The sequence below is a fragment of the Rousettus aegyptiacus genome, unplaced genomic scaffold (genome assembly GCF_014176215.1).
Source record: "Rousettus aegyptiacus isolate mRouAeg1 unplaced genomic scaffold, mRouAeg1.p scaffold_m13_p_7, whole genome shotgun sequence".
Lineage (NCBI taxonomy): Eukaryota > Metazoa > Chordata > Mammalia > Chiroptera > Pteropodidae > Rousettus > Rousettus aegyptiacus.
The window spans coordinates 9,732,612-9,749,875 of NW_023416310.1; the positions used below are offsets into that span (position 1 = coordinate 9,732,612).

At 38.2% G+C, this 17,264-nt stretch overlaps 1 protein-coding gene across 2 annotated transcripts in view; it reads right to left on the reverse strand.

The window, feature by feature from the left end:
- Positions 1 to 15,962, reverse strand: part of WDR35 (WD repeat domain 35) — a 55,060-nt gene extending 39,098 nt beyond the window's left edge. For both annotated transcript variants that reach the window (XM_016144775.2, XM_016144774.2), the window contains exons 1-9: positions 15,810 to 15,962; positions 15,021 to 15,138; positions 12,009 to 12,080; positions 10,826 to 10,918; positions 9,154 to 9,282; positions 6,373 to 6,506; positions 5,371 to 5,536; positions 5,097 to 5,242; positions 1,845 to 1,970 (exon numbers count right to left, since the gene is read on the reverse strand). In XM_016144775.2, coding sequence (XP_016000261.1) covers positions 1,845 to 1,970; positions 5,097 to 5,242; positions 5,371 to 5,536; positions 6,373 to 6,506; positions 9,154 to 9,282; positions 10,826 to 10,918; positions 12,009 to 12,080; positions 15,021 to 15,138; positions 15,810 to 15,833 — 1,008 coding nt within the window. In that variant the 5' untranslated portion in view covers positions 15,834 to 15,962. The remainder of the gene's footprint in view (positions 1 to 1,844; positions 1,971 to 5,096; positions 5,243 to 5,370; positions 5,537 to 6,372; positions 6,507 to 9,153; positions 9,283 to 10,825; positions 10,919 to 12,008; positions 12,081 to 15,020; positions 15,139 to 15,809) is intronic.
- Positions 15,963 to 17,264: the final 1,302 nt, after the last annotated feature.

Sequence of the window (17,264 nt, forward strand, 5' to 3'; positions counted from 1 at the left end):
TTTTTTTAACAGTCTTAATTCACTTTATTTCTCTTGTATAAAATTATGTGGTGGTCACTGCTGGAGCCTGGGTCCTCTGCACGGAAACTCTTGTGTGGCGTCTTTACAAGATGGTCAGTGCATTCTGATCGGGAGACTCGGTGAACACGGTCTCTTTCCAGAGGTCAGGGGTGAGACAGCTGTAGCTCTCACACTGTTAGCATCTTACATTACCACGGTACATTTCTCACAATGAAGAAACCAACATTGATCAAGCACTCCTAACTGGACTCCAAGCTTCATTTAGATTTCATTAGTTTTCCCCTAATGTCCTCTTCCTCTTCCAGAATCCCATTTGGGATACATTATATGTAGTGGTCACGTCACGTCTCCTTAGGCTCCCCTGGGCTGTGACGGGTGTTCAGTCCTTCCCTGTTCTTGATGACTTTTGACAGTTTTGAGGAGTACTGGTCAGATATTTTATAGAATGTCCCTCAATTTGGGTTTGTCTGATGTTTTTCCTCATGCATGGATTGGGGTTAATAAGACCAGCACGAAGGTGAAGAGCTCTTCTCGTCATGTCACTTCAGGGGGTATGTGATATCCATGTGACATCATCACTGACGATGCTACCTGGACCAGGTAGTGTTTGCCAGGTTCCCCCACTATTAAGTTACTTTCTATTTTTCCCCTTTCCATACTCTATTCTTTGGAAGTGGGTCACTAAACGCCACCCCCGCTCAAGTTGAGGGAGCAGGGGACTATGCCGCACCTGCTGGAGGGGGTGATGTCTCAGGACATTCAAATAGCTCTGTAAGAAGGTTTATTTCTTCTCCCTCATTTATTTATTTAAATGATTTCTTTATATCACTTTGTACTCGTGGACACTGACTTTGTAATTCAGATTACAATCCAAGGTCACATCATTTATTTTATTGCTCAAGTTGTTCCAGTCTCGGCCACTGGGAACTCTTTCAAGCTGGTCCCCTTGTCCCTTTGGCACCCCCCCGTCCTTGTGTTCTTTGGGCACTCCCTTACTTCCCGGCACTGCAAGTTGCTGCAGGCTTTTTCCCCAGCCTACCCCTAGAATCAGCCATTTCTCTAAGCTTTGTCCTTTAAAAGGTAATGTGTATATATATATATATATTTTTTTTTTAATAAGTATTCTCAGTAGTTTACCAGATCAAGCTCATACTTCAGAACTTGCTTTTGACCGAATGTTAAATGTAAGATAAAATATTTGTTATTGTGCTGTTTACTCTCATGTTCCCTTCTGAGCCATTCTCTGCCCTTCTCTACCCTGCTCTGAGCCCTGGAAGCTGACTTTCCCTGGGCTACCTCGCCTTCTGGTTCAGCCAATAAAAGGCACAGGCAGGTGGAGAGAGGGCTGAAGTATTCACCCCCAAAGCTGTCTCTGCTCCTGCAGGGTGGGCCCCCCTGCACAGCCACAGCTCCCGCGGATTCCGGGAACAATACTTCCTTCTCCAGCCCGCTGTTGCTGGTCTCTGGGTGCTGGCTTTGTCGCCTCTTTCTGGTTCCCTTAACCCTGCCCGTACCCCTGTAATAAACCCTCCATCAATCTCTCTTCAATTACTCCTTTCAGAGTGCCATCCGTTTCCTGCTGAGGCCCCAACTATTGGAATAATGTTACTAAATTACATATAGCATTCTAGAAAAGTTTTCTAGTTCTAATATCATAAGGTCTTCACACTGAAAAAAAATAAAACAAAAAAATAACTCCTTTCAGTTGGTTTCCAAAACAAAGCAGCTATGAATATATGCAAGAAACATATATTACACTTTGAGCTTTAATAGAATTATTTAGTAAAAAACAGCTTTTTTTGGCAACTGCCCATAATACTCACCTTATAATCAGGTCGAATATTTGCAAAATATATAAAAGAATCAACGGCTAGTGCAATTTTCAGTCCGCCCCCTTCCCAAGATAGGGCAGACATCTGCTTTCCCGGAACCTTCAGAGTACCCAGGTGCTGAAAAAATAATCATGTTTAACCTAAAGTATCACAGTGAAATAAAATACAAATTACCACCAATCACATCGCAGAGATAAAAACTGGGATGAAAAGTATTTTGTGAAAGGTTGCTACTCCAAAATCGTTTTCTTTAAATTTTTATTATGAAAAACATCCATCTGATAGAAATTTACAAACTACAGCCAAAAAACTCAGTTATCGAATTTCATCAAATCTAAGATGCCTGAGATTTAAATATGCATCTTGATGTTTACATACAACTACGAAAAGAAAAAACATTGCTAATTGAAATAGTACAACTTTGACTATAAGACGGTTCTCAATTTTAGAGTCGTAAAAAATTACGCCTCTTAGAATCGCTGACTTACGGTAGTAGTAAACTCGGCCTTCACGCCCATCCTTCCCCCACCGCAGCTGCCCCCATCCGGAATGAACTGTGGTCACAGCCACCTGACAGCAGTGTTTACCTGTCATCGCTTTCCTCATTCCCACCCTCTACCTCCAAATTCAATCTCCACTCTACTGTCGCCGTTATCTTTCTGGAATACAACTCCAATTATATCCCACCCTGCTTTAAAAAATGTTTGATACGTTTTAAATCGATAGCTCCCCACCAGCACATTCTTTAGCACAGTGTACCATGGCTTTTCTCGTCTGAGACGAAACTATACTCCATGATCTAGCCATAATTCTCACTCCTGAGGGAACTGCTGTGCCTCCATATCTTTGGCCCATATGGTAACCCTTCTGCCTGAAATCCTCCTTTCCCTTGCCCTGCATTGCCCCATCCCTGCTGGTCCTCGTCCTCCCATGGTACCTCTATCCGTCCTTCAGTACTGTTTCTTGCCCTCTTCCCTCCCTCTGTGGTTTCAGAGGATTTAGACCATGAGCTACTTGAGAGCACTAACTTTATCACATTCTCATTTATTTCCCTAAGTCTTAATAGGTCGCTTGGTAAAGAAGCACTCAATAAATATCTATTAAATAAATGTATCATGCATTCAAATTAAGTTGTTCATATACTAACATACTACATTCTATGGCTAAATTAGTGAGTAGATAACTGCATACAAAGACTTTTTAACGTGGTCATAAAAATAAAACATTTTTAATCTATGCTTATTTGACAGAGCAGTAGAATCCCAAGAATTTTAATAAATTACACTGGTATCTCTTGTTAAGTAGATATGCCCTAAAGTCAAATTTAATGAATTAAACTCTGCTTGCCAGGAAAAGCAATGCAGGAGAAGTTTTAACCTGGGAGTGTCTACTCTACCTGTCCTTGCTATCCATGTGAAACTACAACGAACAAGCAGATGCTCACAACGGCACTCCAGGTATTAATGACCCACACTGGCAGGAGGAGAATGAGACCGTGTCCTAACTCTGCAAACCAGCCAGGGGGTGGCAGCGGCAAGGAAAGAAAGCTTTCGGTAAGCTTTCACTAAGCGCTGCAGAAGGGGTTTGTTAGTTGTTTTCGCCTTTAATTTTTAGAACAGTGCCAAGAGGTATTTATTACCTTGATTTTAGAAAATAAGGAAACTGAGTCTCAGAGTTCAAGTACCTTCTCTAAGGGAAACGACATGGCAGAAATGGAATTCAAAGCCAAAGGCACGTCAACCTGACTGCAAAGCCCTTCCTCCGTTATCCCCTCCCATGGCTCGGACCACGGCAAAAACCAGTAGGCCTTACTTATCCCACCAAATCAAAAGCACATTCTTCACTGAGGTTTTCCTGAAGTTTAAACCTTTTGAGACCTTCCTTCCAAGTTATCTTCCCTATCTTAATAACATGGATCCAAAAATAAATGCCCCATACATTTGCTCATTCAAAAAATATTAAGTGACTAATGTACCTAGATACCTTCAATGACAACTATACCAAAAACCACTTACAGTTTTCAATTTAACATATAAGAAATACATTGTTTAGCAAGATAAAGCAAAGTAGGCTTTAGAATCCATGTTTTTCTAGTTGGAGAAGGCCGAACTAACAAAATAAGCAGATAATACAATGATAAATAAGACAACGGCAATGAACAAAAATAACCAAAAGAATGAGAATTAGGAAGGAGGCTAGAAACTTCGACATAAACATCAGATTTTTAACTATTTAGGAACTTCGAGAACTGTCCCTTTGTTTTTCCTTAGCTTTTACACCCAGCAGATGTATAGGGCGCCCCTATGTTCCAGAGCAACTGTGAGATGCTGATTCAAGAGCATCAGCTGACACCAGTTCTTATCCTTACAGAAATTATTACCAAAATATATTAAAAATATTAATATTAAAATATTAAAACAACTGGCGAAGGCTTTTGTGTAGTCAAAAATACATATTTTTGAAGTCTATATTGAATTTCTAAAAACAAACAGGATATGCAAAAGGGACTGAATATAGTTTAGAATTAGAAAATAAAATAGGTAAAAATTTATTACGCTTAGTTACTAATAATTTCTCATTTTCTAAATTACTTAAAATGCCTAATATATTAATTCTCCTATTTGATATTTTCCACTACTACTTCAAGAAAATTCTCTTTGAAATTAAACTTATTAATAATACTGAGAAATATAACATGCATATGAAAACGATGTTTATATTTTAATGTAGCATCATTTAAGATTAATTATTAAGATAAATTTTCTTCAAATAATTGATAATTCTATTAAAACTATTAGAAGTTTGGGGGAAGGAGAATCGGATTTGTACGTTTAATACCTATATCTATAATAATAATATTTAACATATCACATTAAAAATCTGAAATAGCTAAACTACACTAAAAAAACCAGCTGTGAAGAGAGGTACATATTCAGATCACAGAGAAAAGACTCTAAATATCTATTCCGTAGTGATTTCTTATATGAAATACCTGGTTTTCCAAATGTACAGATTATAAAATAAATTCCATGATAAAAAATACGACTATAAAATACGACTAAGACTGATGGGGATTATTCAAAGAAATACTACACGTGATATATCGTTCATCATTTTTACACAAAATGTCCCTTTTACAAATGTGACAAGTTATACCTCTTCCTCCATTCCTTTTTTTCCCCTGCCTTACTCGCTGCGTATTTAAATGGAAAGAAAGAAGACAAAAATTTTGTACACATTTACCTCACCAAATGGAGTGTAAAACTGCACAATGTTGACATCTTTATCCTGAGCGACGGCCTTCTGGGAGCCCGCCACAGCTAGCACGCTGCCAGTGTGGTTCCACTGGATGCTCACGACGCACATGCCAGTATCGATCAAGACAGGATCTGGTCGAGAAGGAAAAATGAGGCAACAGTGGTAGGATACTTAGCCTGGAGAACTTGATTATCTTAAAAACAATTTTAAAAAAAATTTTTTTTTTAATGCTCCCAATCAAAAAAAAAAAATTACCTACTTTGGTCATTCTCATGTCTCATTATTTGGCACCTCCCATTGTCAAAACAAATAGCGAGGCAGGGGCAATCTGGCTCCACGTAGCCTTCTGTGCCATGGTACCAGTGAATTCCAGCGATACTGATCGCCCCAGTGACGTTCACCAAACAATTCAGTTTCATTTTTATCTAAATAAAGTCAGTTCCGTTAATATTCTGTATTTAAAAACAGATCAGTGAGAATAGAGTACCGTAGAAAGAACACTCAAAATAGGATGTAACAATCTGGTTTCAGATGCAAGCTCCATCACTCACGGGTTGACCAACGCTGGACAAATCACTGAGTTTGTTTTCTCCATTTGTAAAATGAAGATTAAAAAATTAAAAAAACAAAGCTGAGTTTTTAGGAGACTCAAATGACAAGAGATATATGAAAGTACTTTGAAATTAGCAAAGTGTCATATAAAAATTGGCTATTATCACTTCCGGTTTTGTTCTTATACACTGTCCTAACCTCGACTAGAAAGAAAACTGCCTATAAAGTCAGAGATCCATCATTGCTAAATCTCACAAAGCCAGAGTTTTTCTTGAGATTATGCTCCCTGAGCCTATTCTATTTTGCCTACTTCCCAGGAACTGATTTTTGTCCCTTACTGTCAAAGTCTTCCACTCTTTTTTAAAAAAAAAACCATTAGTTGCTTGCTACAAAAATATTCTTGGTATCTCACCTAAATTTCAGCTTCGGGTATTAGAAAACACAATGATTAAACTGCACATCATCCTACATTCTTCCAGCTACCAGAAAATCAGAACTAAAAGCCTTAATTTACCTTGAAGCAACCCAGAAGTTTTTTTTAATAAAAAAAAATTTTTAGACAATTAGGAAAAAACTTGAAGACTTTCTTGATTACACAAACCATCATAATAAATAAATACGTGTGTGTATATATGAATAACATATAAAATAATCATATAAAACTACATAAATAAAATTAGTAAATATACGGATATATATATATACTTACTATAAAATTCCCTTGATTATCATAAATGTGTATTTCTCCATTTGCCATTCCAAAGAGTAAGATCTTACTATCTGCAGACCATGCTACATGGCATAACTGTATACCCTTCAGGTCTTTACCCCAAATGCGATTCCCTGAAACAAAATATATGACATAATTATTTCACTAAAAGTTCAAGGTCATGATTCTCCACCAACTGCTCTAAAAATCTGTTTCGCTAAAGAGCTCTCTCATTCTTCACAGCATCCATGTTTAATCAATTTATTCAGTCAATAAATGTTTGTTGAGCAACTTCTATGTGCCACACGCCCTCGTAAACATTGGAAAGAGCAGCTATTTCCAGCCTTCTCCCTTCTCTTCTACACTCTGACCCAGGACCTCTCTCCAGATCGGCACATGAATTCATCTTCTACTCTGGAAAGAATAAAGTTTTCAAAAAAGAGATCCCTCATTCCCATTCTGAACATAACTGAATCCACATCGATCCTTTCTCCTTTGCCCCCAAGACAAAAAAAGAGTAAGTCCCCAAGGAGACACCCATTTAAGGCTAATCCCCCCACCCATTCCCTGATCTAATCCCTTCCTAGCTTTGCAAAAATCTCCCTTTGCTGATAATTCACATTTTCTCTCTCTTTAAACTCTTCTCTCCAAGCCCGATTGTATAACCATTTAAACAGATTCAGATCTATTCCTCTTTAAAAGCACCACCTCAAGTAAAAGCAAACAAACCAAAAAACACTTCCTCAACCTCTCTAGCTACCACCTTATTTCTACCATTCTTTTCCCAGTCAAACTTCTTGAGTTACCTAAACCTACAGTCTCCACTTCCTCACCTCCCATTCAATCCTCGACCCAACCCAATCTGGCCTCTGCTCCACAACTTCACCAAAACTGCCTTCATGGAGGTTACTGATGGCCTGTTGCTACATCCAAGGATACTTTTCTTTTTTTTTATTGGCCACCCCTTCCTTTCTCCTTGGTTTCTATGAATCTCTGTACTCCTTTACCTCCAAGACTTCTATTTTTTAGTATCCTTTACGGAATTCTCTTCTGCCCATCCAACAAATGATGCTGATTCTTACTCCACAGATGGCCCGTAGATGGTTTTTCATCTATTCCAATGATTTAAATTACCATCCATACACTGGCGATTCCTAAAATTATGCCTTCAGCCCAGATATTTCAGAAATGCAGATATACATGTCTAAGTATGGTCTAAACATATTTACTTGAATTTCCCCTGGCATGGCAAAATCGACATGTTCAAAATTAGTCTTTCTCTCACATCCTTTATTACAATGAAAGGTACCATCATCACCCATCCAGTTGCCAAAGCTAGTAACCTGGATATCACCCTAGACACTCCCACCCCCTCATCCCCAATCCAGTCAATACTAGGTTCCAGCTGCTCCATCTCCTCAGCATCTCTAGAATATGTATCATCCCGTCTTCCTTGTCATTACCTGATTCAGACTACCATCCACCATCTCTCCCCTGAATTACCACAGTAATCTCCTACTTGGTACACAGGTACCCTTCCATTCTTTTCTCCGTTCCTCACATTGCAGACACAAAGATGTTTCTAAAGAACAAATCTGAGCACATTGTTCCCATTCTTAAAACCTCTCATTGGGTTCCCAATGCTGTTAAAGTTATGCCCAAATTCCTTGTGTAATTTACAATCTTTACAGTCTGGCCTCTGCTAATCGAATTTCATCACATACAACTCCTCTCCCTAGTATTATACTATACCAATTCCCAAAGTAGTTTCAATACCCCAAATGTGGCTAAGTTCAAGCACTATGGACTTCTTCAAATGCTATTTCTTAGTCATAGCACATTCTATACACAAAACTTACTTGTAGTGAATGCCTCAGTGTAGATATCACCTCCTCCAGGATGCCTTCCCTGATCCCTCCAAGTCTGGGTTACATAGGTACTTCTTCTACATGTTGCTATATTTTCCCTATCTTAGGACTTATCACAAGGCATTGTAATGTGTGGTCACTTATCCATCTCTCCTGATCTAGATCTGAAATGTTTTTTTTTGTTATAACTAGTGCCTAGAACTACAGCTGTGACTTTGTAGGTTTTAAAAACACTTATGGGAAAAAAAAATTGTGGAATACACAAAGTTACACACGCGCAAAAAAAAAAAAACCCATAAAAATGAAAATGACTTAAAAATAAATTATTTCTCTATAGACAGAGTTTCAGATTCAAAGGCACAGACTTTCAGAAATCCAGTGTTACCTATGAACTCGAATTTGAAAGATATAGGTTTAAGGCTATGAAATACAACTAACAATGACATGCTCAGCTCTATTAAAAAATTATCGGGAGATCATTTCACAATATATACCAGTATCAAGTAATTGTGTCGTTTGCCTGAAACTAATGTCATATGTCATTATCTCAACTTAAAAAAATACGACCAGAGACTGTTATATCTCTATGTACTTTTTGAAACTAAAACCTACATATTTATAATACAGTGTAATAAGTATAAAGAAAAATTATATAATTATTAAAATAATTAAAATAATCCTGAAAAATTAATTCACTTTTTTCACTGCCACTTTAGAGACTAGACTTTTTACTTGAATATACTTAAAAATAAATGGTCCTTAAATGTTATCATATTATATATACACCGACTGTTTCCTCTTTATATGTTTATTTTTCTGTCAGACTGCTAACATGCGACAGTCAGATTAAACCTCTACAGATAAAACTGTCAACTAAAGCTCGAACTTGGTTCTGCACGCGACGAGGCTTTACCGTCCACCGAGCCGACTATCACCGCCCCATCTTCGTACACAATGCAGATCTTCTGTCCGTCGGCATTCCAGCTCATACTTCGAACCACCGACTTATTTCTGTTGTTGATCATCTCTTCATACCAGGAGCCTATTTGCACAAATGAAAAGATTATAAGTCCAAACTTTCACATCTATTAAACTGTACGTAAGAGTTGAAAGCATTCCATAAAATGCAATGTGGAATAATAAATAACTGCAAAGTGTTCTGCTACCTGAGACATCAAACTATAAAACCTTCAAATTCTGCATAAACAAAGTGAAAAATCAACTTAGGCCTTGACTAACAACTGCTTCAAAGATTATAACAGAAAATATAATAATTGCCATCTTTTTTCTTTCTCTCTTCCTTTCCGTCAATTAAAAAATAAAACTTCATTTGCTTTTGAAGGGCCAAAACAAATGATTTTTCTCAAAGCCTAACTTTTCCCACTTGAACACACTTCAGATAATAACCAAGGATAAAAACAGAATAACCACAATAGCTTTACATGCATGTATAAACTCACCAATGATTAATTATAAGCATATTAAGTATAAGCATATTAGGTAAAAACTCTAAGCCTTCTTGAAAAAAATGTAAACAGTTCTTATCAAATTAGTGATATCACATCATTAACGCCGAATGACAAAAATGTTCTTATACACAGGGTTGAAGCGAGATATAACTTATTAAAGGTAAAACCAAATGTGAGGCAAATCACCAGTCTATTTTGTTGTGTTTTTGTTTTTCAAGAGGCTTTACTACATTCTTATACAGGGAACTCTGGCCTGAAGTCAAGCACATAATCACGTAATTTGGAATAAGTCGTCAGAGCAGAGTATCATTAGAGTCAGGACCGAAGCCCAGAAAAGACCTATCTTGGAAGAAGACAGTTTATTCTAATCTTTTGTATTTTCACAATTCTACTCACTCTACATACATACACACAAACTTTTTAAAAAAACAATAAATTTGTGTACTACAGTACTACAGCATATTTTTTAATGAAGAATTTTTAAATGGTATACTTAGAACATTTTCAAGACAACACACATGAACTGAAGTACCCTTTTCATTTAAAGATGGCTACAGCCCTCAAGAAAGCCTGTAGTACGAGTTTTTCTTCTGGTAGCAGTAATGCACCTAAATTAATCCTTCTCTAGCTCTCTCACATGGGCAAAAGTCACAAACTATGAGCCAGCAGTCAGAGCTGAGATAAAATCTGTACCCATGAAAGAAAAGAAAGCTAACTGACTCACTAAAGGAAATGAATTATTGCCTCTGACTTCTTAATAAATGTGTTTTTAATCTACTTAACTTATCACTGACCCCACAGAAACTAATTCTTATTGGAAACTTGGAAAGACAAGAGCGAGCTCAAGCAGAAATTAGTCTGCTAAGAGTCTAAGTTAATTCTGGAGATAAACAACAGTCACCTAATCCTCTTTCCTAAGCAAAGTCACAGTTCAAAAGAAATGAAGTTAAAGGGAAAAAGCAGGCAGCAATAAATCCAGAAATATTGCCCCTTTGTAGTCAGGATGAATTCTTCGTGTTGGTTGAAAGGGCTCTATTTCAAAGATGTTATTTCCCATTCGAATACTTTAATTCAGACTCTGATTTGTACGAAATTAAATAAGCTCTCCTAATGTACCTTTATATAACATCCAAACAATGATAAGCCCATTTTGATCACTGGTAGTCAACTTCTGGTATTGTTCATTCCATGTTACGACTTGAACAGAACCTAAAAAAATAAACAAAACAGTTTAGTAACTATGAAAAGGCTACATTTCAAATTTATCTTTTTATAACGAACTCCAAGAGCATATGAAAATCAATACAGTTTCGTGCAACTAACCACTCTTTAATATTAGTCAAAATTATTCATAGGATGCAGTTACTATTATCACTCATTTTCTACAGGAATGTATAATACTATTTTTCATGTTTTTTACTACTTCATACAGCAAAGGCACCTACTATGGTAACCTACAAGAGTTGATATATAGATAGATAGGTAGGTAGGTAGGTAGATAGATAGATAGATAGATAGATATAGATATCTTATGATGGAAACAAATGTAAGATTTAACCAACTGGCTGGATTCCCAGGGATTATAACGCCCATAGAACATCATACTAAGCACTTGCTTGGTTTGTTTATTTTGGAGGGGTATCTGTTTGTGGCTATGTCCCCTAATCTCTCTTGCCCCCCACTTTTGTTTTTCATTCTATTAGTAACACACTTTTGAGTATCTTAAACCTCTAAGTTATATGAACAATTGATTTTTTTAGGTTTTTTAATTTCTAAATACGTAAGTGTATATTTCTTAAGAATAAGGACACTCCTTCACAACCATATTACAAATTAGAAAATTTAATGCTGATACAATATTATTCTCTAACCCACAGTTCACATACAAATTTCATCAACTGTCTAAATAATGTCCTTTATAATACATGTTTTAATATTAATGTTTTCCTCATTCCGAGATCCCATCTAGGGCCACTTAGTGCATTCAGTTCTTATGTCTCTTTAATCCACCTTAATCTGGAACTATAGGAAGATTTTTTAAAAGGATTATATCCTATCCATAGAGAGAAAACAGTATTTTCTCATACATAAAATAATAGCCACTTTTTTTCAGATATATTGAAGATGTTTGTTTAATCATGTAAAAGTTGTTGAATGACTCCGGGCTGTATAAATTATGGCTCAATAGCAATGATTTCTTTAAATGTTACCATTTTTTAAATAATGACAGTTCTGCATTAAGTAGATGATTTGCCTAAAGATAACACTATTCAAATAATTTTAAAAGTACATGACTCACCACTATGACCTTCAAGAGTTTGGTTCATAGAAAGGTTACTAGGGGCTGCAAGACCCCTCAATTTTGCATCATCTAGAAAAACAAAATTAAAAATATTATAGCAAATACATAAAAGTGACAGGTTATAAGATTTTGATATTTCTTGCTTTTCTTTGAAAAGAGTTTCTATTCCTGGATGACATTAGAAGGATTTTTTTTCAGTATATCTCATTCTGATCCATTTTTCTTATGGTGGAAACATGGACAGTAATACATACCCCCCTTGCAAAGATATTATTCAGCAAAATAAAGCAAAATGTATGAAGGAGCATTGTTTACTCCAGTATAGTAAATATTTAGTAATTATTATTACTACTTATTCCTTCCCAAAAGATCACAAATAGAAATATTTATTGCCTATAGATTGAAACTGTAAAGCGTAAGAGGGATCAAAAAGCAAAGATTTTAAAAATTGGTTTTTACTAGATTTTTCAGAATCTTATCTTTATTCATTTAACAAATATTTATTGACAGTCTACGCCATGCTATGCACTGTGGCAGGTTCTGGACACAAAACGATGAACAAAACAGTTAAGGCCTCTCCCTTCAGAGAGCCTGTGGTCTACTGAGGGGTCAGGTATTACACATTCACACTCCCCGCACATAAGGATGTTAAATCATAAATATGGGGGGGTGGGGGAGGGTGCATAGTTATAAACTGAAGAAGTAAAGACATAACAAAAGACAGTAAAAGAGGGGATGAACTCAGCCTGAAGGCAAGAACCACCAGGGAAGGCTTTCTGAAAAAATGATATTTGAGCCGAGATTGAGGGACAAACGGGAGGAAGCCCAGGTCGGAAAGGGAGGGAACATTCCAGGCTAGGACACAGCGCGTGCAGGCATGGGGGGCGGGGGGGGGGGGGGGGGGGGGGGGGCGGGGGGGGCGGAGCAGAGCCTCCGACAAACTGAAAGGGGCCCGCGTGGTTAAATTAGAGCAGAATCACATACGATGAGGAGGCAGGGGCGATGGGCGTAAGGAAAATTATGAAGTCTTTGTAGAAAATTATAAGAATTTTAGATTTTACCTCAAGTGCAAGGGAAGCCTTTAAATTTTTTTTTATTGAAGTTATTTATTCTACTTGATTGCTAATAATACTATAGATAATAGTACAATTTAAAATACATCATCTCAGTAAAGTAATCTTCACTTAGAAAAATCTGTTACATTTAAAATAAAGCATTTTAAAACTTGCATTTAAAAATACAAATTTATGAAAACCTTAAAAAGTTGTGAGATGGGAATTACAAAAGTTGATGGCAAAAAAATTCTACTTGCAGATAACACGTATTGTAAAATATTATAAAAAATATTCTTTACTCTGAAAACAAGATCAGGAAAAAACAGCCTAAGTTCCTTTAAAACCTCTAGTTCTAATTATCTAGTTGCTGTCTTGGGCAAGACATAAATACACATACTCCATTTTCCAAACCTCTCAAGAATCTGTTTTCCACCTTGCTCATTAATTTCAAAGACTATTCTAAGCCCACTTCGTCAAAATGCAGAGCAGGAAAAATAGTAATTTTTTTCTTGAAAAGCCTGCAGTGTTAAACATAACAAATATTTTTTTTAATATAACTAAAACTTACTACAGTTTAAGCAAAATAAAAAATGTATATAAACATATATATGCATTTGAGAAACACAATAGAGAAAAATTATTTTAAGACAGTTAAAAAAACTAAAACTTTAGGAGATTAAGTTACTAAATATCAGAAGCCAAAATCTAATCAGTTCATAAGTACCTACCTTCCAAACCTGCCTGTTATGTCATATAATTAATCCAGCACATCGAAACAATGATTCTCTCTTTGCTTAGGCTGTCCATGAGCACTTGTGTACTGGTTAAAAACAAGGGCTTAAAAGTGAGACAAACTTAGTATCAAATCCCAGCTCTGTCTGGGATTTTACTGGCTGTGTGACCTTGAGCAAGTTGTTAACTGATCAGAACCTCAGTTTTCTTATCTGGAACACCTACCGCTCAAGATTACCGTGAGGTCAAATGAGATAGTAAAGGTTAAACACGCCATTCATAGGAAGTGCTCGATAAATAGTTATAAATACCATGTTCGAAGCTGTAAGGCAATGCTATTCAAAGGGTGCTCTGAGAACCAGCATTACCAGTACTACTAGAAATACAAATTCTCAGCTCCCATCTGGGGCTGGAGCCCAGAAATCCATTTTAACAACATCTTAGATGATTCTTATGCCTGATAAAGTCTGAGAAGCAATGCTTGCCAGGAATCCAAAATGTAATTTAGTTCAACCCCTCATTGTACAAAAGAGTGAACTAAAGCAACTCGCTGAATATCATTCAGTAGTCTCATGGCAGAGCTGAGAGTCCAACTCCAATCTCCTTATCTAGGGCTCCAATTTTAATTGGGGATTGTCTAGATCTCCAATCTAGAACAGCACTAAGAATGCTAAGCTCAGGTGAAACTGTGTGCTGTGATTCCAGAGAACTAGGAAAAGAAATCAAGCTGTAAACTGTAAACACAAGAGACTTATTAATAAAAATGTTTTTTTAATCCCATTTTCTGTTCTTGAAAACTTGGAGCATAATCATTAACACATCTGACAAGCAGAAAGGATGACACAGGCCTCTAAAGAATCTGTCAAAATGTAAGATTCTGTGACCTTACTGAAATGCTGATTCGCAATCATTTTTATTAGACTCTTAATAACATAACACAATAAACGGACACAGCACAGACAATACAGAGACTTAGTTTTCATTCTTCATTTTTGTCACTTTCCATCAATACTTCAGCAAAAGCCATCTGACGTTTACTTTCAATACTTTCTCAGCTTTATTGCAAAAATATTCTAGAAAAACATCACAAAATGTTTGGGCTTTGTGGGGTTTTTTTTCCTTTTATGAAAAATGAAATTGCATACTGACAGTACCAGGAGCTCTCACACGAATGAGCCAATTTTCCATCAAAGTTTAAACATTTGGGCTTGCGCTCATTTACCTGTCTGTGTCTCTAATTTCAAAACTTTCAGTAATCCATCTTCACCACCACAGGCTATGAATCCTTGGTCCTTGTTCCAAGATACACATTTCAGCTTCACGTTATTGGGAATGGCAATCTGAAAGGCAACCACAGCCACTCTCAATACTTCACGAAAGCAGTTGGCGAGTGAATCTACAAGAGGTGAAGACCAAAGAAAATCCCCCCCAAATGAAAAACAGGCAGCCTTGCAGAAGTATGAGTTGTTATGAAAATGGGCATAGTCCTGCTGAACTGAAAAGGAGAGCGCTGGGCCCTACCATTTGGGAAACAAAGAAGTGCTCACAAGAGAAGGGCAGGGACTGCAGAGGAATCCAACGGGAGTGTCACCTGATGAGTTTTTAAAAGGGGGGAGGGGAACGCGGACCTATGGATCCATACCATCAGTCCGCATTATCTTTCCACACACCCTTTTGTTATTATTCTTCTCTTGCCTGGCCACCCGTGACGGTCCAAAGAATATAATAAGTCGCCTGGATCAGCAACAGGTGCAGGAGGAAAGACTGGGAAGCACGCAGCGACCTGCGCCCCACGCAAGAACCCAGCCAGGGGCAGGAATGGGGAGAGAGTCGTGCGCGAGGGCTGCTGGCTCCGCCGAGGACTATCTGGGGCCCGGGCACCGGCTGGAGGAGGTGCGATGCTGGACCAGGCAGGAAGGTTCAGGACGCCCGGCATCGCCGGCCGGCGGCGGGAATCTCCTGCAGGATGAAGGATCGGAGGAACGGCGGGGGTGCCCCCTGCAAAACTCACTTTCTTGCTCAGGTAAAAGAACATCCTGGGACCGCCGAGAGGACGACCCCAGCCGTTAAGGCCCGCAACTGGAAACGTTCTAAGTCGCCAATCTCCAGCACCAGCGGCTCTTTGAGGCTCCCGTCGCCCTAGCAACCGCCGTTGCCCGGTCGCATCCGGGGCGCCGGAGGACACTTCCGGCGTCGGCTGCTCCTTCGCCAACGGGCGTCGTGCGCTTGCGCGGACGTCGGGGCCCTTGTACCATCGGCGAGCCTGTCGTCCCTAAGGTGTACTTGTGCCTCGTCTCTGCTCCTGGGCTTTTGCGCTGTTACTTAGGGCCAAGTCGCCAACCTTCCTTGCCCTGCCCCTTCACCTTAGATGCCCTTGTCCCAGCGGGCTCGGAGCGCACGCCACACTTCGGATGATTGCGGTGAAACTTGCATGAGATGTCAGTATTAATTTAAGAGGAAAGGCGCTCATTCTAATGAGGTCACAGTGATTGCGTATTTTGGAAGCACCGAAGCTCCAAAATTGTTGAAAGGGAAAAATCATTAACTGTATTTGGTTAGTTGCTCCTTCTGGCAAATGAAAGGACAAACGGGCGTTTTCAGAGCTTGCAAACCTAACTTTGCGCCTTTGGGGATTGGGGAACACCCTGGAGCAATTTGGGGGTAGGAGTTGGCTTATTCTGTTTGTTTTAGGATTTTTTAACAGTTTATTTAAGCTGTTGCTGCAGCCCAAGGGGCCTTATAAAAAGAATATGTATGAGCTTTGGGCCGTTGCAGCCTATAACCGCCATTGGGGCAGAGCCTTCCATTTTTAAATAGGTGTTCGGCATTTGCTCGCCTGGAGTCAACTATTCTTTTCTCCCTTATTTCTTTTTTAATTCTCTTGTGTCCTTTTTGAATCCTTGGAGAGTTACAAAGCACCACAATTTTAGGCATTAGGGCACAAACTCCAATGAGATTGATTATTCAGGCTCACCAATTTTTTATTTATCTCTGGTTTTCGCTTTTACCATTTCTGCAGCTACCACTGCTGATTCCTATAATCTAGTATATACTTTATGCACACAGTAGCTACTTTTACCACCTAGAGATTTTCCCCATCTCAGACAAATAAAGTTCCAATCTTTGCCCTGAGTCTGTCGCCTTACCTAGCACACTCAAGAATTAACAATGGCCCTGGTGCCTTTCCTATCAAATCTAAACCTGAGCTAAAATCAGATCTTCCTTCAATCCTAAAATGTCTTTATTATGGTGCCCCCACTCTAAGCATGCCCATATGCTTTCTGCATCCCACTATTCTCTCTGCTTCCAAGGCCATTTTACATATCCTATGATGTTCCTACCCTCTTGGCCAACTGTACCCAGCCAAACACACCAATCAAGTCTCTCCAAGACATTCTTTCCAAACTTAACCCCCATCCCACTCAGGTAGTACATGTATTTGTTTCAAATGGATATGTATCTGCAT